Below are 23,484 nucleotides of genomic sequence, written 5' to 3'. Positions count from 1 at the left end.
GTTTGACTCTCATACATATACACTTAACCAGTACATCTTCTATAATATAACCATTTTATTAAACAAAAAAAACAGGATAAAGAGTGAATAAAAGCCATGTGGAGAATGGGATATGTGAAGGGAGATAAACAGATATTTGCTGCAGTTGAACATGGAATTTAAATATGTTTCTCTATACCAAGGCAAAATGGGAAATAACTTGGTTTACATAACTTCCTAATCTGAAAATATTCACTAAAAACTAAGAGAAATTCATAATTAAGGCCTTACATGGGAATGACTTTGAATGATACAGTATACAATGTCTTCTATGAGATTTATTTAAATGTCCCAAAACTGACTGTTATTTGAGTCAAGAACAAGACAGTAAGTTCTGGGAAAGCATATGAAAATGAATTAACATAATATGATATGTACCTTTTTACTTGATGAAGAAGAGAATGGCTGGTTAGCGTTGTTGTCAAACTGTAGGTCACAAACCATTAGTGGGTAATGAAAGCAACTAAGTCAGAATCAGTTTGTTTTTCTTTCTTTTTTTTTAAATTGTGTATGTCAAGGGGGCACATCTCAAGTTTAGAGATAAATATTTTGTAATCAAAGTTTCTGTGTCTATGGGTTTACATGTGTGTGTCATCTTATATATGGGATTCATGTTTCTTTACAAAATTTGAAAGTCACTGCCTTAGCTTAGCTTTATCCTATTAGTTATCTCAGTTGGGATCTTGTCAAAGCTTCATAAAAAACTGTATCATATTGAGTCACTAGAGAGTGTTTGGAGTGTAGCTTGAGGTGTTGATTAAAAGGATATCCTCGAGCTTTAGATTTCAGGCAAAAAAGTGGACGTGAAGTCATTTTGTTAGCAAAGAGGTTTTTATTTGCGCTTAGATGGAGGAGAATCTCATTTCTGCAGACAGTGGGGACTGCAGGAATGGGTAGTGAAGGGACAGAAGTATTTCACATGAAGCTGGAGATCTATTTGCTCTATTCAAATACTTGAGTGCCTGCCCTGACCCTGCCCCATCCACAGGATGACCATGTGACTGGTGTGTCTGTGACAGTCCTAGTTATATCAGTTGTCCTTGTGTAATTATTAATAGCTTACCTTTCCACTCTCAACCATGGCCTGGTTGGATGATACATTACATGACCATCCTTTCAGCAAGCAAGTCCCTGATCTGCAAAGAAATATTTGTAGGGAAGGGCTATAGACCAAAGACATGTTATCCTTTTATTTAAATTATGATTTCCACATGCTTCTCTCTCTCCTGGCAAACTCTCTGAGCCACATTTGTCAGAGGACGCTCCACATTTTCCTACTCAAGAATATCAGTAAAGACTAGAGAAGTGTTACATCAAACCTCATGATTCATAGTTAACTGAGCACCTATGAGAATTTGGTTAATTTTATATTTCATTTGAGACTATTCTAAACTTCAATAAAAAACATACGTAGGCATACCGTGCATCATCTTGATAGTCACAATAAGGTGCATGTGTGTGTGTGTGTGCATGCTCAGTCATGTCCAACTCTTTGCGATCCCATGGACTGCAACCCACCAGGCTCCCCTGTCCACGGTATTTTCCAGGGATGAATACCAGAGTGGGTTGCCATTTCCTTCTCCAGGGGAATCTTCCCGACCCAGGGATCAATCTTGCATCTCTTGCATTTCCTACATTGGCAGGTAGATTCTTGATCACTCCGGTGCTTATGGTGTTTCTGTTATCATTAAGTGAAAACCAAGTAGTAATATTTTAAATATTTGTGGAAAAATAACCTAACAAACCTCAAAGTGTTCTTAATAAACAAATCTGGATTCATGGACAGTTGGAGATAAAATGGCATCCTAACACACCACAAAAATAAAGATTTTCCTGAAGTCCAAATAGAGAAAACTGGTGGAAGAATGGAAAAATGATGGGATGCATGATAGCCAAGACACTGAACTCCAGATCGCTATACCTTAATAATAGATATCATACCCAGATTTTAAGTGGCAATGTAGTTTTTCAACAGAACAGCATCATCTGAAATTTTAAATGAATGCTACTTATTTTCAACTTTTAAAATTTTTATAGGGTGTTGTAGATTTTAAAATTGTATAAAACTGTAAGTATACAGAATATCACACACAGGTCTGTTTGTCTGTAGCTAAATAAATAATAAAAGCACTGGGGCCACAGAGAATTTTTTCTCTTTAAAGGGGTACTTATATTATCAAAGTTTGAGACCAATAAGAGTGAAAAATATCATGCTTGGAAATAGACTGGATTTCTGCAAAAAAGCAAGAGAAACAACCAGACTCTCTGGTACATCGATATGTGAGCAAAACAGAATATAACTCCAAAGAGTGTGAGCTGACATGGGCAGCTATACTTGTCAACTGGACTCTCCTGCCTGCTTCTGCCTGGGATGGTTCCATTGCCTACTCAGATCTTCCTCTTCTGTTTATCAACTTCTCTTAGATTTATGTTAGTTCTCTACTACTGGCTGTCTCTTTCTGCCCATGACTTTTGTACCCAATATTAAGTCTTAAACTTCGATCTCAACTATAGGTCAGAGAAATTTTTTGAAAAAGAAGAGATTGGATTAAATAAAAGAATACTTATATAAATACTTAGAACAATGTCTGAGATATAGTAATAACTCAAAACATTTTCACTTCCCATAGAGATAATCTATTTTACTTGAAAACTTAGGTAACCAAGGTTTAGAAAGTTTAAGACCTATTTACTGTCACAGATCAATTTAAAGGCAAAAGTACTTCCAAATAACATTAATTTTCACATTTCAAAAAGAAAAAAGAAAAAAACCCTGGAGTAACTGGTAAGTTTATAGAGAATAAGATTTTTCTATCATTCTGCAAGTGCTACTTTAATAATCTGTTTTTTTTTTTACCGTCCTTGATGTGCTGAAGTACAATTTCCTTCTATTTTAAGACATTCTCATCTACTGTTTTGCCCTTGGATATTCCTTGTAGGTTTGAAGTATCCTCCCGAAGACAATTATGGATTTATCCATTGGCATTCCAACCTTATTACTGAGCCTATTTCATTTTGAGATTTTCCCATACCGTATGCATGCCTAAGCATGCCCATAATATAGTGGATTCTCTATTTAATTTACATCTCTCAGTCGAATGCACAAGCTTTTGAAAATGGTTTGACTATTCTTTCCATTTGCTGTTAAAAAAAAAAAAACTAAGTATTGCAGCCCAAAATATATTTATACAGCTTTCAAATAGGAGTATAAGAGCAGAAGGAAAAAAAATAAAACTATTTTAAAATGTCTAGATCACTTTAAAAAATTACATCATATCTTCTAGAAGAACTCTAGCTAATTATAGAGTAGGAAATACAAGTTATTTAAAGGGTATCCTTTACGTATCCAATCAATAAGCTGGAACACTTTATACACTGTGATAAGTCCTACAGACTTCCTCAGTAGGATTATTCGTATTTTTATGAGGTTAAAGAGGATACAATTGTGTGTATGTATATCTGTGTGTGAGAGATCTCAAAGCAAGAGAACCTAGTATTAAATGCTAAAAGGACTCTGAAGCTACAAGGACATCCTGAAGGCAATGGGGAGTCACTGGAAAATTTTAAGCAAGGGTTTTATTGTAGGGTTTTTGTTGCTCCAGCTGCAATAGAGAGCATGGATGGTGTGGTGTGAGGCAGCAGGTGGAAAGGTGAACTGTGAAGAAAATTCAGTAGTTCAGGTGACCTTAACTGAGGCAATGCCAAAGATACCAAGAGAGAACAATAAAAAAAGGTAAGATTTGGTCATTATCCAGAGGAGAGAGTGAGGAATAGGAAAGAGAAAAGATTAACTTCCAGGTTTCTAACTTGTGAGGACAGAAGGATGGTGGAGCTTCTAAACAGAATGAGAAGGAGCATGCACTAGGAAAGATTCAGGATATTCACTCTGATGGCCATAATTTTTCTCAGGGAACTAAGAGGTGGGAGCACCTTCCGAGAGAAAAGAGCAGAGTGTTTATACAGATGAGTTGTGGAGAACAGTGGAAGGTGGGGAAAGTCATTAATGAGAATGGAAAAGGAAGGTGGCCAAAGAACAGTCAAAGTTATTAAGCAAGTGAGGCAAGTGAGCATGTGAGGCAAGTGAGCATGCATTTGTAGTGAAATCAATCTGCACAGGTGTGTGAAGTTACAAAAAACATCAATCTGCACTACTATATGATTTTCTTTTTTTCCCAAATAATGATCAACCATCCCCATATATCAGTATAAGCATGGGCCACTGGACTTATCTAGAGTTGCAAGTTTAAATACCAGACATAACAGAATGCAAAAGCATGAAGGAGGTGAAAGCACTGTGAGAAAAATTTTAAGTTATCAACCATAGGGTTGAGGATGGGTAAGGAAAGGAGACCAGGAGAGAAAAGACAGTAAGGATTTAAGAACAGGGGTGTCAAGAAAATTGGATGGCAGTTTTATTGAGAATGACAGAATAAGAAAGCTGGAAGAACAGAAGGTAATGAGATTAAATTTTCCTAAATGGAAAAATTCTAGATTTGTTTTGTCCAATATGGTAGCCACTTGCCATATGTGGCTATTTACATTTAAATTCAATAGAATTAAAAATCGTGTTCCTCAGTCACACTAGCCACATTTCAAGTGTTCAATAACCATGCAGGGCTACCATAATGTCTGTTTTGGCCAGGGTGGATAAAACATCTCCATCATACAGAAAAGGCCACTGGAGATTGTGGCTCTAGATAATGCCAAACTCTAGGAAATTTCCAGGAGTGAAAGTTGAAGACAATTGGAGACAATAGCCATTGGGCAAGAGGCAGTAAAGGAATCAGGAAGGTGGAATATTTGATTGGTTTCCCACAGTGATGCTAATTCAGCCTGTGGTAGGAGTTCCAATGAGGAAGATATGAGCCAGATGCTGAAGTCCTCATCAAATGTTGGGAGTGTGACCAGATAGATGAATGTGTAAACTTTGCTGAGAGGTGTAATGTTTTTCTTAATAGTGTATCCGAAACCCTTCAGGACTAAAATAGTGTCCTTTGCTTCTGAAACATGCTAGATGGACTGAATCTAGACCCAACCCAAGTGATGTTCCAAACCCCACTTAAACCTCTCCTGAACCATTCTCCTGGTTCAAAAATCACCTCTGTTGAAACTGCATCAACAGTAGCTTTAGCCAACCGAATACTGTGGGGTGAAAAAAGAACCTGTTGAGTTAACTATGTTGTCAGGTTAACTAAGCAGCTGAAAATAATGCATCTATGGCATAGCTTCACATGCAAGATTTAACAGAAACTATTTGTGCCAGGATATACGACAAAAAGTCATCACTTGGAAGAAGATAGGTAGTTTGGGTGTGTCAGTTGTGATTACTGGCCTTCCCAGGTGGCACTAGTGGTAAAGAATCTGCCTCCCAATGCAGAAGATGCAAGAGACACGGGTTATATCCCTGGGTGGGGAAGATCCTCTGGAGAAGAGCATGGCAACCCACTCCAGTATTCTTGCCTGAAGAATCCCAGGGACAGAGGAGCCTGGTGGGCTACAGTCCACAGGGTCGCAAAGAGTTGGACACAACTGAAGCAACTTAGCATGCACACACATTGTGTTTGTTAAACACATTTGTTATAATCTAGGATTTACACTTAAGACTTTTTATGATCAAGAGGGGTGGCTATCAATGAAACTAGTTATGCTGGCTCTTCATGGCTAAAAATATCACACAAAACAATTTCCAGCGGCATATGGGCTAGGTGCCACCAGCCTTCCCTTTTCTTAAGCACTGACAGCTATGAGCTACAAGCCCAGCAATCCTGCCCTACTAACATCAACTAACGAGTCAGCACAAGTACTCCGGTCCTCTCATGCCTCAGCCCCTCACCCCAGAAATTACTGTAGTACCAGAATGAGGGTAAAGTTTACCATTTTGCAAAGGTTAGTAACACTCGGAATGAGTAAATGAACAATCACATCACTTAGCAACTATAAACTAAAATAAGCCCAATCCCTCTTTTCTCCTATCACTATTGCTAATCCCTCTTAATTTGCCCATTCTTGTTAATACCTGCAAGTTTACTTTCACTTGTTTTTAAGAACTAGGATGTTTTTAAGAAGCTGGATGTTTCTTATTTTTCAATAGGCTATACAGTTTTAGTCTGTTGATTCTGCTAGGTTATATAGTTATTCGTGTGCAGTGGGCTCTTACACAGCAATATGCAGCAGAAAATTCCTTTTGACAAGCCATAGCAAGCTTAATTGAGTCATGACGTATGCCATCAAACAGCTTCCAGTGAGGCAAATGGTCTTTTTCCTAAGGTAGCATACACTTTCACCCAGTTTCAACATGGCTATATGATCTCACACGACCAAGGAAATTACTTTCTTCATTTGTGAAACGTTACAGAAAGGTATGGAGTTAATATTTGATTGAGCTAATTAAATTTTAAAGAAGAATATACTCCACGAGGCTTTTTTCCCCCTTAGATTTAGTAAAAAACTCTTTTAACAAAATCTTACCACTGAATTAACAGGTCAATTTTTTAAGTTTGTTTTTCCACTCTATAGTTTAATCATTCCCTAGTGAGAATCCCAAATCAATTCTTTTAAAATTTCCATTCTATTTTAAATGTCACATAAGTAATATTAATAGAAATAACTCTTGTCAATATAGCATCTATGATTCTTTCCCACTGACTTTGCAGCCTGAAGGCATTCCAAATTCTGATATCACTTTTAATGTTTTCAGGACAGATGCTGTTAGGGCTTTCAGCACAAGTAGTAGATAATCAGCAGACATTAGTTAACTTGTGAACCTTCATCTGAATATCCCTCAGATCCTCAGGGGATCTGGGTGATATTAGAGCTTCAATGTCAGCCTGAAAAGTAACATCAGTAATGGGCATCGTCCTTACTTCCCTCCCCAGTGCAGCAATAAGGCACGGAAAAGAAGACAGTAAACCATTGATTTGAACCATATAAATGAGATGAACATAAATTGTGCTATCTGTTATATTCGTCCCCGATGCAAAATTTACCTAACATATAACACAAGTACTCCCATTCAACTGCATCAAAGGACTTCTTGGCATCTAATAAAATTGTTGCTACTGGTTCCAATTTTCTCTTTGTATTTCAGATGAGTTGCATTAGCCTATGCAGATTATCTGATGCTTATCTCCAGACATAAAGTCTTTCTTGGATAAGAGCTTATTAGATTTGTGATTACTTCATGTAGCAAGTGTTGTGGTATCTATTATTTTATATGCCTACTGACATTGTATAAAAGGATATTTTTTCATAATACTGTTAAGGGAGTAACATGCAATCTTCAGTATAAGGCTATATGGATATGTAATAGTATAAAGAACCGTAGGCTGCCTTGATTCCAAGCCACAGATAATATCTGATGCTTTAAAAATTCAGTACAAACCATTTAAATGCATTACACTTATTCATAGTCTATTTCTGAAACTATGGGCTGTTCAGCGTGCTGATGGCAGAGAAGTTAATGTGTTGGTAAGCAACCTAAATTTTTATAAAGCTATTCTGAAAGTAACTCAATGCCACAGAAAGTAATATCAATTACTCCTTGCTTTTCAATTGACACTGCAAGGCTGCTCCAAATTCCTACTCTTCAATTCCAGCACCTGCAAAGAAAAGGAAGGCACAGAATACTTCTATGGGAGATTTCTGGGTATTGCAATCACAAGAGGTACTTCTGAAATTTCAAACATGGCCTGAAACACTTCAAAGTTGGGGTTCTCCTATATGCAAGACAGAAAAAGAGACACAGATGTGTAGAACAGACTTTTGGACTCTATGGGAGAAGGCGAGGGTGGGATGATCTGAGAGAATAGCATTGAAACATGCAGATTATCAAGTGTGAAAGAGATCACCAGTCCAGGTTAGATGCATGAGACAAGTGCTCAGGGCTGGTGCACTGGGATGATGACCCAGAGGGACGGGATGGGGAGGGAGGTGGGAGCGGGGATCGGGATGGGGAACACATGTAAATCCATGGCTGATTCATGTCAATGTATGGCAAAAACCACTACAATAATGTAAAGTAATTAGCCTCCAACTAATAAAAATAAATGGGAGAAAAAAAAAAAAAAACCAAAGTTGGGGTTCTTCCCCCAAGTATTACTCAACCCTTTCATGCCCTGAAAATAGGGAATTGCATGTAAGGGGGAAGCTGAGCAATTAAGAATAAGGATAAAGCCAGCTGATAATCTTTAGGGTTCCTATAAACTATATCCCATGAAACAGAGCAGAATAGTGAGAAGAAGCTGGACTTTGAAGCTAATTTTAATCTTGGTTCCATTCTTTATTTACCAGCCTAGACTTGGCCAGCTAGGAACAGCACTAAACTTGGGTTTTCTCGTTCAGAAAAGGTAGTCACGATACTCACTCTTGGAGTTATCTTAAAGTTCAAAAAAGTAACATATAAAGAAAAATATTTAATGCTCAATGAATTGTCAGATGTTTCACTATAATTATTGCTAACAATAGTGAGCTATAGGTATATCTAAATTTGCATTTTTCAGGAATCACAGAAAGGCCTAATCCAATGGCATACCAAGTATTCAGATTAGGCATTGTGTTGGGAAAACAATGACATTCAACAAAGTGCACTGTGACAATTTACTTTGCGATTAATCTACACAAAATGGACTTCTTAAACATCACAGGAAGTGAAGACAGGATTCCAAATTGAAAAAACAAACCAATAAGGACAATAAGGACAAACTAAACACACATACACACACACACACACACACGCAAAAAAATCTTTTCCATTATTACTACTCTTCTGTATTTACCTGGTATATCTGATTGAGTCCAAAAGATCCAGCTTTTCTTCAAATATATTGGTTAGATAAAGAGGAAACAAAATGTTTAATGCAATGAAGGTACAAAAATAATTCTTTCTAGGACACCCCAGTTATAGCAACCCAGTTACATAGGTTTGCAAATCAAACAACAACAAAACAGTAAATGAGTAAACAGTCTCCAGTGTAAATGCACAGACTGTAATAATTCAAAAAGCTTCAGATTTAACAGAATTTTGTATTTCTACAGTTTTTTTTTAAGCTGTTTTTAAATAGATGGACTCTTTCAAAATACGCTCCCTAATTTTTGTTAATAGTGGGAAAAATATGTTTGGACTCTGAGTGAAGCAATTTCTACAGAAAACAGATGATCCAAACCTGAGGTTAAACTCTAAGTACATATACAGAAAAGTGCACAATATTCCCAGGATATGTGTAAACAAGGAGAACCACTTCGTAAACGGTACTGGGTTTTGGTAACAGTATAACCCACTTTCAGTAGGCATTTCCCTCTTGTGCATTAATATGTGACATAGTACTCTCAGATAACATTTCATAACGGAGCGAAATAAAAAGCCCCTCCAGATTGCAACTGTAAGATAATCAGATTCTGTAGTGCTCATTATGACTGCAATTATGTAGCAAAACTCTCCAAATATAGTTCAGTTATTGCGGTTATTAATCATTCTGGTTTTGTTTCAAGTACTTGCTTTATAGCCTGCTGGATAGACTCCATTATTCTACAAGCTGAATGTCGAAAGTCAAACATGTGCATGTGAATCTGCTGTTCTAACGGCCTTTCAACATAATTTACCCTTTCAATTTGTATTTGTGAATACAAAAAAAAAAAAAAAAACAGGGGAGGAATAAAGCTGGTGTCAATAGAGTCACTGACCTTTGCAGTAAACAGAAGATAGTTCTTAACAAAAAACAACTTGGCAAATAAGAAACTTATTTTGCTAGAACTAGAAATACTGCTGCCTAAGAAGTTAGTCTCAGAATACCAATCAGTTCTTACAGAAAAGGGGAAAAAAACCTCAGAGAATCTGTATATTTGATAAGGAGAAAAATGATAAGAGGGCCAGGAAATGTGCATTTTTAAAGGTTCAAAGCGCCAACATTATGGATAGAATGTATCTCTAAACATTTTATGCCTAAACCATATATTACTATTAATTTAACTACAAAAGGCCAAGTAAAAGACAGTAGAGATTTATTATATAGCACAAACACCATCTGCAGCATCTTAAATCATTACTATAGAAACACTTCTAGGAAAAAAATACACCTGAAAAGTTCTGAAATGCCACATTAACTAAATAGGATTCCAATCAGATCCAGCGAATTCATTATTATTTAAATATTAACATGCAGAGAGACTAGAAAAAGAAATATAATAATACATGCATGTGTTATCAATATAACGGTTCCCAAAAGGCATATCTCCAATTTCAAGTCGTCCATGATTTTTTCAGTTTCGCAACATACATTGGGCCCCAGGCTTTACCCTTATCTGGAATCACCAAGAGCCCACATTCCTGGCCAGTGGGAGCAAATGTGAAGTCTTGGGAGCAAGTCCTTGCCATTTCCTTAATGTCCACAGGCATGATGTCACTGTAGGAGTTTAAAACTTCACTGATCACATCTTGATTTTCTGCCTTGGAAAGTGTGCACGTAGAGTATACAAGCAGCCCCCCAGGACGTAGGGCCTTAATTGCAGACCTGTGTGTAATCAGGAAAATGCAGACTGATTAGGTATATTAACATAGAACCACAGAGGCTGAGGGCAAGAAAGCTTACGTACTTGAAATTAATCGCACTCTGACTCTGACTGTAATAACTTTGAGTGTATAGCCTTACAACTATTCTTTTCTAACATATCCCTGAGTGACTAGAAAAATGATAATCAGACCAATCCACATGGGGAAGACAGAGAGAGTGTTTAGAGTACTTTCTTGTTTTGTACTTCTAAGGACAGGAGGATGGAGGTGGAGTATGGAGTAACTAGTTTTCTTGGAATACACTGACTGGTACTAATGGAGAATTATCAATAACTTCAAATATGCAGCTGACACCACCCTTATGGCAGAAAGTGAAGAAGAACTAAAGAGCCTCTTGATGAAAGTGAAAGAGGAGACTGAAAAAGTTGGTTTAAAGCTCAACATTCAAAAAAATAAATAAATAAAATAAAGCTCAACATTCAGAAAACTAAGACCATGGCATCTGGTCCCATCACTTCATGGGAAATAGATGGGGAAACAGTGAAAACAGTGTATGACTTTATTTTTGGGGGCTCCAAAATCACTGCAGATTGGTGACTGCAGCCATGACATTAAAAGACGCTTACTCCTTGGAAGGAAAGTTATGACCAACCTAGACAGCATATTAAAAAGCAGAGATATTAATTTGCCAACAAAGGTCCATCTAGTCAAAGCTATGGCTTTTCCAGTAGTCATGTATGGATGTGAGAGCTGGACTATAAAGAAAGCTGAGTGCAGAAGAATTGATGCTTTTGAACTGTGGTGTTGGAGAAGACTCTTGAGAGTCCCTTGGATTGCAAGGAGATCCAACCAGTCCATCCTAAAGGAGATCAGTCCTGAATATTCAATGGAAGGACTGATGTTGAAGCTGAAGCTCCAATACTTTGGCCACCTGATGTAAAGAAGTGACACACCAGAAAAGACCCTGATGCTGGGAAAGAATGAGGCAGGAAGAGAAGGGGATGACAGAGGATGAGATGGTTGGATGGCATCACCGACTCAATGGACATCAGTTTGAGGAGGTTCCAGGAGTTGGTGATGGACAGGGAGGCCTGGTGTGCTGCGGTCCATGGGGTCGCAAAGAGTTGGACACAACTGAGTGACTGAACTGAGCTGAACTGAACTGAACTAATGCGTAGGTGGAATGGAGCACCTGAATGTCAGGAAAGTGGTTAGGGCTCAGTAATAGATGAAGTTATGGGAACAAACAGGATTTCCCAGAAAAAGGACAAGAGAAAAAAGTGGACTAAAGACAGACATCAAGAGAATACCTATATGCAAAGAAATCAGAGCTTAGAAAAAAATTTAGAAGGCTTCTCCAACTGAACATGTAGCTTCAGGGAAAAGATGGGAAGGAAGGTTTTTTCCCCACACCAAGGGGAAGATTTGAACATATCTACAGATGCATATCCAGGAGAATAGTCCCAGGACTTCAGGCTGCAAATGGAGGAGATAGCTTCAGAAAAGATGGATTCCAGCTCTTCATCTGAAACAACAAGGCAGAATGAACTGGGAACTGGGACGTCCTAAGATAAATGGAAGTTCATGATAGACCATTTTGATAAGAGTGGAGTAGGAAGCAAGGTCACCTACTGAGAGAGAAAACTAGAAAAGTTATAGCCCTGCTGCTGTGGTTATAACCCCAGAGAAGTTACTAATCAAGAACTTCTGTCTACTGGATTCAAGAGCACAGACAGACCCATCTCATACCTATATTTAAACAACTAGAGCACATCCCAATAATTGAGGCTTCTAATGATGACCCACATTATGCTTGCAATGCAGGAGACCTGGGTTCAATCCCTGGGCTGGGAAGACACCCTGGAGAAGGGAATGGCTACCCAGTCTGGTATTCTGGCCTGGAGAATTCCATGGACTGTATAGTCATGGGGTCGCAAAGAGTCTGACACAACTGAGCAACTTTCACTTTCACAGTGCTTTGTCGCTCAGTCGTGTCTGACACTTTGCAACCCCTGGACTGCAGCCCTCCAGGTTCCTCTGTCCATGGGGATTCTCCAGGCAAGGGTGCTGGAGTGGATTGCCAGGTCCTCCTCCAGGGGATCTTCCCAATCCAGGGATCGAACCTAGGTCTCCCGCCCTGCAGGTGAATTCTTTACCATCTGAGCCACCAGGGAAGCCCTCATTCTCACAGAGCACATCCCAATAATTGGGGTTTCTAATGAAGATCCACATTATGAAAGTAAGTTCAAATTCTGTTTTCTATATTTAATTATTAAAGGGTTGAAAAATTCTAACTCAAGACAAGCAAACTGATGACAAGATTTTTTCCCCTTTCTCTCCTTTAGGCATCCTTAAATATAATGTGTTGAAAAATGTACTAACTCAAAACAATAAAGTAAAAAAGACTGATAAACTCATTAACTAACAGTGAATTTCAACACTTTTCTGAAATAGGATATGTAGATAGAGGAGCAGTAGTGAATGAAGAGAGTAGAAAGAGAACCACAGCCACAGAGGGCATAACGTGACCTGTCGAACTACAAAGAAAAAGCACACAAAATGTTACGGGAGTAAGAAGTGAAAACAAAGACATTAATTCAAAGCATATATAATGAACTACAGATTCCAGACTCCTATTTATGGCAAGTTGGACAGCCAGGTAAAAAGTTGGAAGGTTTTTTTTTAATTGAAGTATAGTTGATTTACAACGGGTGTGTTCATTTCTGCTGTATAGCAAAGTGATTCAGTTACACATTCCTTTCCATTATGGTTTATCATAGGATATTGAATATAGTTCCCTGTGCTATACAGTAAGACCTTGTTGTTTATCCATTCTATGTATAATAGGTTGCACCCACTAACCCCAAACTCCCAATCTACCCCTCCCCCACCTTCCCACCCCCTTGGCAATCACAAATTTTTTCTCTATGTCTGTGAGTCTGTTTCTGTTTTACAGATAATTTGATTTGTGTCATATTTTAGATTCCATATATGTGATATCATGGTATTTGTCTTTCTCTTTCTGACTTACTTCACTTAGTATGATAATCGCTAGCTTCATCCATGTTGCCACAAAAGGCATCATTCCATTCCTTTTCATGGCTGAGTAGCATTCTATTATATATATATATACCACATCTTCTTTATCCATTCAATTGTCAATGGACATTTATGTTGTTTCCATGTCTTGGCTATTGTGAATAGCACTGCTATGAACATGGGAGTGCATGTATCGCTTACAATTACAGTTTTCTCAGGATATATGCCCAGGAGTGGGACTGCTGAATCATATGGCAACTCTATTTTTAGTTTTTTGAGGAACCTCCATACTGTTTTCCATAGTGACTACACCAACTTTCATTCCCACCAACACTGTGGCACAGTTTCCTTTTTTCCACATCCTCGCCAACATTTGGTATTTGTAGACTTCTTATTGAGGTGCCACCTCACTGTATTTTTGACTTGCATTTCTCTAATAATGAGTGATGTTGAGCATCTTTTCATGTGCCTATTGGCCATTTGTAAGCCTTCTTTGGAGAAATGTCTATTTAGGTCTTCTGCCCATTTTCTGACTGAGCTGTCCATTTTTCTGTTGTTGTTGTTGAACTGCATGAGCAGTTGTATATTTGTTTATTTTGGATATTAAACCCCTGCCACTTGCATTGTTTGCAAACATTTTCTCCCATTCCATAGGTTGTCTTTTGTTTTGTTTATGGTTTCCTTTGCTGTGCAAAAACTTTTAAGTTGATTAGGTCCCATTTGTTTATTTCTGCTTTTATTTCTATTGCCTTGGGAGACTGGCCTAAGAAAATATTGGTTCAATTTATGTCAGAGAATGTTTTGCCTATGTTTTCTTCTAGGAGTTTTATGGTGTCTTAAGGCTAATAATGTTTTGCCAAAAGAATGCAGAATGAAGCAGGGCAAAGGCTAACAGAATTTTGCCAAGAGAACGCACTGGTCATAGCAAACACCCTCTTCCAACAACACAAGAGAAGACTCTACACATGGACATCACCAGATGGTCAATACCGAAATCAGGTTGATTACATTCTTTGGACATGAGTTTGGGTAAACTCCGGGAGTTGGTGATGGACAGAGAGGCCTGGTGTGCTGTGGTCTATGGGATCGCAAAGAGTCGGACACGACTGAGCGACTGAACTGAACTGAACTGAATGGTGTCATATCTCACATTTCAGTCTTTAAGAATTTTAAATTTATTTTTGTGTATGGTGTGAGGGAGTGTTCTAACTTCATTGATTTACATGCAACTGTCCAACTTTCCCTACACCACCTGCTGAAGAGACTGTATTTTTTCCATTATATATTCTCACCTTCTTTGTTGAAGACTAATTGTCCATTGGTGTGTGGGTTTATTTCTGGCTCTCAGTTCTCTTCCCTTGACCCATGTCTGTTTCTGTGCCACCACACCATTTTGATTACTGAAGCTCCACAGTGTTGTCTGAGGTCTTGGAGGGCTATGCTTGCTTTGTTTTTGTTCCTCCGGATTCCTTTCGTAATTCTGGGTCTTCTGTGGTTCCATATAAATTTTTGGATCATTTTTTCTATTTCTGTGAAAAATGTCACAGATAATTTGACAGGGATTGTATTAAAACTATACATGGCTTTGGGTGGTATGGCCAATTTAACAATATTAATTCTTCCAATCCAAGAGCATGGGATATCTTTCCATTTCTTTGAATCATCTCCCATTTCCTTATGTAATGTTTTATATAGTTCTTAGCATATAAGTGTTTCATTTCTTTAGGTTTATTCCTAAGTATTTTGCGAGCGGTATGATTTTACAAGGTTTTTTTTTTTTTTTTTACCTTTCCTTTCTGACATTTCATTGTTACTATAAATAAATGCAACTAAATTATGTATGTTGATCTTGTCTCCTGCTACACTGCTGAAGTCATTTATCAGTACTAGTAATTTTTGTGTGGAATCTTTAGGGATTCTACATATAGTATCATGCTATCTGTATATGATGACAATTTTACTTCTTCCCTAAAAGCTGGAAGACGTTTAATCTAAGAAAGTTGAATAATTATATAGGAAGACCTAAGGCACTCCCTCAGCAGCAGCCACAGGACTGGAAAAGGTCAGTTTTCATTCCAATCCCAAAGAAAGGCAATGCCAAAGAACGTTCAAACTACCACACAATTGCACTCATCTCACATGCTAGGAAAAACATGCTCAAAATTCTCCAAGCTAGGTTTCAAGAATATGTGAACTAAGAACTTCCAGATGTTCAAGCTGGATTTAGAAAAGGCAGAGGAACCAGAGATCGAATTGCCAAATTCTGCTGGATCATCAAAAAAGCAAGAGTTCCAGGAAAACATCTACTTCTGCTTTATTAACTCTGCCAAAGCCTTTGACTGTGTGGATCAAAACAAACTGTGGAAAATTCTGAAAGAGATGGGAATACCAGCCCACCTTATGTGCCTCCTGAAAAACGTGCATGCAGGTCAAGAAGCAACAGTTAACCAGACATGGACAAATGGACTGGTTCCAAACTGGGAAAGAAGTACATCAAGGCTGTGTATTGTCACCCTGCTTATTTAACTTATATGCAGAGTACATCATGAGAAATGCCAGACTGGATGAAGCACAAGCTGGAATCAAGATTGCTGCAAGAAATATCAATAAGTTCAGATATGCAGATGACATCACCCTTATGGAAGAAAGTGAAGAGGAACTAAAGAGCCTTTTGATGAAAGTAAAAGAGGAGAGTGAAAAAGTTGGCTTGAAATTCAACATTCAAAAAACTAAGATCATGGCATCTGGTCCCATCACTTCACGGCAAATAGATGGGAAAACAATGGACACAGTGACATACTTTATTTTCTTGGGCTCCAAAATCACTGCAGATGGTGACTGCAGCCATGAAATTAAAAGATGCTTGCTCCTTGGAAGAAAAGCTATGACCAACCTAGATAGCATATTAAAAAGCAGAGACATTACTTTGCCAAAAAGGTCCCTCTAGTCAAAGCTATGGTTTTTCCAGTAGTCATGTATAGATGTGAGAATTGGACCATAAAGAAAGCTGAGCACCAAAGATATTTTTGAACTGTGATGTTGGAGAAGACTCCTGAGAGTCCCTTCAATAGCAAGGAGATCAAACCAGTCCATCCTAAAGGAAATCAGTCTTGAATATTCAATAGAAGGACTGATGCTGAAGCTCAAACTCCAACACTTTGGCCACCTGATGTGAAGAACTGACACACTAGAAAAGACCTTGATGCTGGGAAAGATTGAGGCAGGAAGAGAAGGGGACGACAGAGGATGAGATGGCTGGATGGCATCACCAAATGATGGACATGAGTTTCAGCAAGCTCTGGGAGTTGATGATGGACAGGGAAGCCTGGCATGCTGCAGTCCACAGGGTCGCAAAGAGTCAAACAGGACTGAGCGACCGAACTGAACTGAAGGCACCCCATAAACCAAAGACCTCTGCATCAGCAAATCATAAAGTCACATCACCAGGCCAAAATATCACCCCTTAAAAACCTCCACATACTTTATTGTCCCATTATTAAATAAAAATGTACAATGATGGATAATTAAGAGAAATGCTTATGCAATATGTAAGATAAAGAATAAAACAAATAGTGGGGTGGGGTGGGATGTGGGAGGGAGGAGGAGGGGACATATGTATACCTCTGGCTGATCCAGGTTGATGCACGGCAGAAATCAACACAATATTGTAATTACCCTTCAACTAAAAAAAAATGAATTAATAAAAAAAGAATAAGAGAAACAAACAAAAAATGGCCTATAAAGAAAGAGAAGATTGAGGGAACAAAAGAGACATATTAATAATAAGACCTAGTAAATGCAGAAAGGTCAGCAAAAATACAGCACCCACAAAAACAATAAGAGAATGTCATGAAACTGATGAAGAAGAGAGCTCTTAGGAATGAAATACACATTATCAAAGTAAAGGATGTTCTGCAGGAGTTATTTGGAAGTTATGGTTGAAAAATCCTCCAAAAAAGTGTAACAATGGATTGACTGCAAATGAGACAGGAAAGACAAATCAAGTAGGTCCGAATTTCAATTAACAGGAGTACTGGAAAGACAGCATAGAACTGGGGGAGGGGGACTTGAATTAGTGCAGTCTCTAGAGATGAAAATAAGTGGTCAGATTCAACTAACCCATCAAAAGGCTAGAATATTCATTATTATTTATTCAGCACCTATTATGGTGCCGGGCATTGTTCTAGATGTTGGATATACATTAAAACACAACAACAACAACAAAAACCCTAACTTTCATGAAGCTTACATTCCAACTGGAGGAGACAGACTATAAAAAAATAAGTCTCTCATGGACTGAACTGTTTCCCATTAAAATTCATTGTTGAAATTAAAATTCAGTGTTGAAACCCTAGCCCCCAGTATCTTACAATGTGACTGTATTTGGAGATAATATCTTTAAAGATGTAACTGAGTTAAAATAAGGTCATTAGGGCAGGCTCTAACCCAACGTGCCCAGTGTCCTTATAAGAGGAAATTTGGACACAAAATTACAGAAGGAAGACCAAGTGAAGACCCAGGGAGAAGACTGTTATCCAAGCAGAGAGACCTCAGAAGAAACCAGCCCTAAGGACTCTGAACTCAGACTTCTAGCCTCAGAACTGTGAGAAATCTCTGTTGTTTAAAGCCACGCAGTCTGCGGTACTGTGTTTTGGTAGTCCTAGCAAACTAATACAAAGGATTTACACATATATGCACATATGTATCAACATATACAAACATAATTATATATACACATACTCACATACATATGTATGTATGTGTGTGTGTTTGTTTGCATGTGTGTTTTTCCCTTGCCAAGCAATCCTCCAGTTCTCGGCAAACACTGACTTCATGTCCTGCAATTTAATTCAATTCTAACACTATACACCTGGTCCCATAAAACTCCTTCGAATGCCAACTGTAAGTTCAAGTCTCTGGCACTTCTGACCCACTGGCTATAAAATGGGGGATCCCACAATGCCCTCCTTACCTTAAATAATTTCCTAGAATGGTTCTCACTATGTTACTGATTTATTATTAAGATCCAATTTAGGAACAGCCAGATGGAAGAGATGCACAGGGCAAAGTCTGGGAGAGGCCTCCATGCCCTCTCCAGGCACACTACCCTCCCAGCACCTCCTCTCCATCCTGAAAGCCCTCCAAATCTCTCCAGTGATGGGCTTTTATAGAGGCTTCATTAAACATGCACAGTTGATTAAATCATTGGCCACTTTGATTGAACTCTATCTCCAGCCCCCTCTCCCCTCTTTAAAAGGGGTGAGGGGTGGCACTGAAAGTTCCAACCTCTAATCACATAGTCAGTTTCCCTGGCAACCGGTCCCCTATCCTTAGGGGCTGCACAAAAGCCACCTCATTAATGTAAACTAAGGTATGGTTGAAATGGGCTTGTTATGGATAACAAACATTGCTCCTTTCACCCTTACCAAAGCCAGGTATTATAACAAGATGTTCTATCACTCTCATCACTTAGAAAATTACAAGGGTTTTAGGAGCGCTGGTTTGAAACCAGGAACAAAGATGAAATATATATTCACAATATCACAGTTTGCATATATTTTTAACTTAGTGATAGGTTCTATGATGAAAATTAAATCAAGATAAGATTTAATTTTAAAGGTAAGAGGATTGACTTCCCTGGTGGCTCAGATGGTAAAGCGTCTGCCTACATTGTGGGAGACCCGGGTTCAATCCCTGGATTGGGAAGATCTCCTGGAGAAGGAAATGGCAACCCACTTCAGTAATCCTGCCTGGAAAAGCCCATGGATGGAGGAATCTGGTAGGCTATATAGCCCATGGGGTCGCAAAGAGTCTGAATGAGAGACTTCACTTTCTTTTTTCAAGAGGATTAGGAGTACTTAGATGGCATCAGAGATTGCAATTTTAAGTAGGATAATTAGAAAAGGGTGATACTTCAGGAAGCAACATCTGAACAAAGACCTGAGGCGATAAGGAAGTGGGCCATGTAGATATTTGAAGGAAGAGCATTCTGCACAATTGGAATATCCAGTGCAGAGACCCTTAGACATGTGTGGGGAAGGAGAAGGCCAGAGTGGCTGTAACACAGGGAGGAAAGAGGAGGAAAGATGAGATCAGAAAGAGCTAAGAGGAGAGGGTGCGGAGGGTTTTACATAACACAGTCAAAACGCCAAACTTATGAATGAAAAACATACACACTCAGATGCATTACTGTTAAATTTTAGAACTTTGAGAACAAAGGAAAAATGCTAACTACCTACAGAGAGAAAAACTGGTTACCTCTAGTGGTCCAGGAATCATGCTGGCATCTGTGGAATAGCACACTCCAAATCCTGAGGAAAAAGCAGTTTAAAGTGGGTGCTATTTTTTGCCATACTGTCAAATAAATACACACGAGGGAGAAAGAAGCTTTCAGCTATCTGATGACTCAGAAATTTTACCTCTAGCAAAATGAGGAGGTAAATCAAGAAAGAGGAGGAAGGTGACACAGAAATCAGTGAACACCGCGGAAGAGAACAGTGAATGGAGTGAAGTCCCAGAACGGTAACTGCATGGGAGCCCTCAGAGAGTAACTGTTCCAGATTAAAGGAGAGGGAGGCTCCAGGGAGAAGGGAGAAGGGAGAGAGGAAATGAAATAACTGGGAAAACACTGAAGATCTGGTACATGTACCTGGGGTGGTGGGGATGGGGTAGGGAGAGAGAGAGGGAGGGGGAAGAAGAGAAAGAGGGAAGTGGGGGAGAAGGAGATGAAGGGAAAGAGAGGGAGTCTATTTGCCTAACCCGACTGTAAGAAAATTTTCCTCTCAGTGTCACTCTGATGACATTAAACCAACAGAGAAGGAAATTTAAGTCTAACATATTAGTCCATTCTGTGGTGAACAATATTTACAATATTAAGCAATTTATATCACCGGCCCTCGATGTTCAGAATCACTCCACAGACTGATCCTGGTAACGTTTCAAAATAGATTATAGAATCTCAGAAAGACTACTGTCAACCTTGACAACTTAAACATAAAGGTGTACGTGTAAGACACTGGGAAGTAGAAGGGAGAAATGAAAGACACGGTGGGGGTGTACATGTTCCTATATTACAAAGAGAAACCAGGAGATAATGCCCTGATTATTTCAGAAAGGAATTAAAGCTCAGAGTGTGTTTAAAGATACTTTCCACCACCAGCAGAACAAGAAATGCAGATCCAAGTGTGCAGTACCAGGTTTCTGAGCTCACCAAGGGAGAAAGTGTGCTAGGGTGAGAATACAGGTTGCGGAGTGCTGTGAAGAGGGGAGGGAGGTGTAAGTGAGAAAAGCCCCAGCAAGAAGTCACTGCAGGTACACCCTGGAGACACTGCAGGTTTGGTTCCAGACCACAAGAAGGCAAATGTCGCAACAAAGCAAGTCACAAGTTTTTTGGTTTCCCGGTACACATGAAAGCTACGAAAGCTAGACTGTAGTCAATTAATCTGGCCTGGCAGATGGCTCAAGAATCTGTCTGCCAGTGCAGGAGATGCAGGAGATTTGGGCTGATCCCTGGGTCAGGGAGATGCCCTAGAGGAGGGCATGGCAACCCATTCCAGTATTCTTGCCTGGAGAATCCCTACGGACAAAGGAGCCTGGCAGGCTACAGTCCATGGGGTCGCAAAGAGTTGGACATGACTGAGTGAGAATGCACATACATAGTCTATTAAGTCTGCAATAACATTATGTCTAAAAAACAATGTATATACCTTAGTTAAAAAATACTGCTAAGAAATGCTAACCATCATCTGAGCCTTCAGCAAGTCATAATATTTTTGTAATAATAACATCAAAGATTACTGATCACAGATCACAGTAACAAATATAATAATGATGAAAAGTTTGAAATATTGTGAGAATTTCCAAAAAGTGACAGAGACACATAAAGTGAACAAAGGCTGTTGGAAAAATGGTGCCACAAACTTCCAATTTGTAAAAACAGAGTATCTGAGAAGCAATAAAATAAAATACTGTGGGTCTCTAAAGCTGATAGGTGAAATAATAAAGGATAAACATTATTTAGGGGTTTTGTAGTGACTTGAAAAATAAATAAAGAACAAATAATTAGAAGTAGTCACCTCTGAGGAATAAGGCTAGAAGGGAGGGGAGTGTTAGGGGTAAGTTACTTTTAAGTAAAAAGCTCATTTATATTTTTAATTTTTACCCATGCCATGTATTTCTACAACAATACAAATTAAAGGGAAACTATGACAGTAGGATAAATATGAGATTTTCCCATAGAGATCACTTATCTTTTTGTTTTTTTTAATTTTGACTGTTAAGGGATTAACTCTCTGGAAAACTCATTCTCTCAGGAACAGATAACTAAAATTGTATGGTATCTAGTATTTCTAGTCTTTTCATGGACCCATTTATTGATTAAAAAAAAATGTTTGGGAGGTGACTACCACTAGAGGCTTACTACTTAATCTTCACTGTTTGTTGTGAGTTTCCAAAAAGAAGTTTTTTTTTTTTTTTAATCTGTCTTCTTGTCATTGCCCCCTAAATATTCTCCAGAGAAATGTTTTTAAAAGGCTCAGATCTAGACATCAGAGATGTGAACTGTTAAAGGGGTAACAGCCTCTGGGAGGAAGAATAACGGACCCCCAGGATGTCCATATCCCAATCCCCAGAACCTTTAAACATATCATATCACATGGCAGACAGATACAAGCAGATGTGATGGAATTAAGGATTCAAAATGGGAAGATTACACTGGATTATCTGAGTGAACCCAATATAATTATGAAGATCCTTAGAAAAGGGGAGTAGGTGAGTCAGAGTAAGAGAGGTGATAACTGAAGCTAAGTTTGGAGTGACAGGAATGCTAGCCAGAGACCAAGGATGTGGGCTGAATCTAGACACTGAAAAGGTGAGGAAATCATTCTCCCTGTCTCAGTCTGTGTGGGTTGCTGTAACACACCACCAGAGATGAGGTGGTTTAAACAATAAACAGCTGTTTCTCATAGCTCTGGAAGCTGGGAAGTCCAAGGTTAAGGGGTTTAGCATCTAGTGAGGAGACCTGCCTCCTGGTTCATAGATGGGCTCTGTGTCCACAGTTGGTGGAAGCGGGCAGGGAGCACTCTGGGTTTCCTATTACAAGGGCACTGATCCCTATTTTTTGAGTGCTCCTTCATAACCTGATCACCCCCTAAAGGCCTGATGCAATCATACACGGAATTAAGATTCCAACATATGAATTCTGAGGGACACAAACATTATAGCTCTCCCCTAGAACCTCAAAAAGAAACTGCAGCTCTGCTAACACCATGATTTTGAACCTATGACCTTGAGAAGTATAAGATAAAAAATTTGTGCTATTTTAAGCCACTAAATTTGTGGTAATTTGTTAACAGTAGCAATAGCAAACTAACACACCTGGTGATGACTTCTTAATTTTTTTTTTTTATAGTCACATACTAAGGCATCAGTGATAGGAAGAAAAAAGTGTATAGTCGCTCAGTTACGTTGACTCTGTAATCCTGTGGACTGTAGCTTGACAGCCTCCTCTGTCCATGGAATTCTCTAGGCAAGAATACTGGAATGGGCTGCCAGGCCCTCCTCCTCTTCCTGACCCAGGGATGGAACCTGGGTCTCCCACATTCCAGGTGGATTCTTTACCGTCTGAGCCACCAGAGAAGTCCCCTGGCATCAGTAGATTTTGCTACAATTGGGCAACGACTACACTCATTTCCATAGCATTAGGTGTAAGATTGTTTTTTTAAAAAGACTAGATTACTATACAACGGATATATACAATTTGAATGAAGGTATCTTTAAAATCCCATTACAAGGATTTATTTTGATCCTAGCTCCACAGTTAGCAAAGCCAATGTCTAATCAAGTAAGCATGATTCTTTCTCACTACAGTTGTACAAAAGCATGCAGAAGCCTGATCACTTACA

The 23,484-nt window shown here is 38.7% G+C and overlaps 1 protein-coding gene across 8 annotated transcripts in view; it reads right to left on the bottom strand.

Moving 5' to 3' along the window:
* Positions 1 to 10,012: 10,012 nt before the first annotated feature.
* Positions 10,013 to 23,484, bottom strand: part of NSUN3 (NOP2/Sun RNA methyltransferase 3) — a 56,172-nt gene continuing 42,700 nt past the window's right edge. For 6 of the 8 annotated variants that reach the window (XM_061134079.1, XM_061134078.1, XM_061134082.1 and 3 more), the window contains 2 exons: positions 14,875 to 15,111; positions 10,013 to 10,544 (listed from right to left, as the gene is read on the bottom strand). In XM_061134079.1, the coding sequence (XP_060990062.1) occupies positions 10,274 to 10,544; positions 14,875 to 15,111 (508 nt within the window). In that variant the 3' untranslated portion in view covers positions 10,013 to 10,273. The remainder of the gene's footprint in view (positions 10,545 to 14,874; positions 15,112 to 23,484) is intronic. The other 2 variants (XM_061134080.1, XR_009691508.1) reach the window with 2 other exon arrangements.

The sequence above is a fragment of the Dama dama genome, chromosome 31 (genome assembly GCF_033118175.1).
Source record: "Dama dama isolate Ldn47 chromosome 31, ASM3311817v1, whole genome shotgun sequence".
NCBI lineage: Eukaryota > Metazoa > Chordata > Mammalia > Artiodactyla > Cervidae > Dama > Dama dama.
The sequence above is the reverse complement of the archived record's forward strand: the minus strand, read 5'-3'. Positions and strand labels throughout refer to the sequence as shown.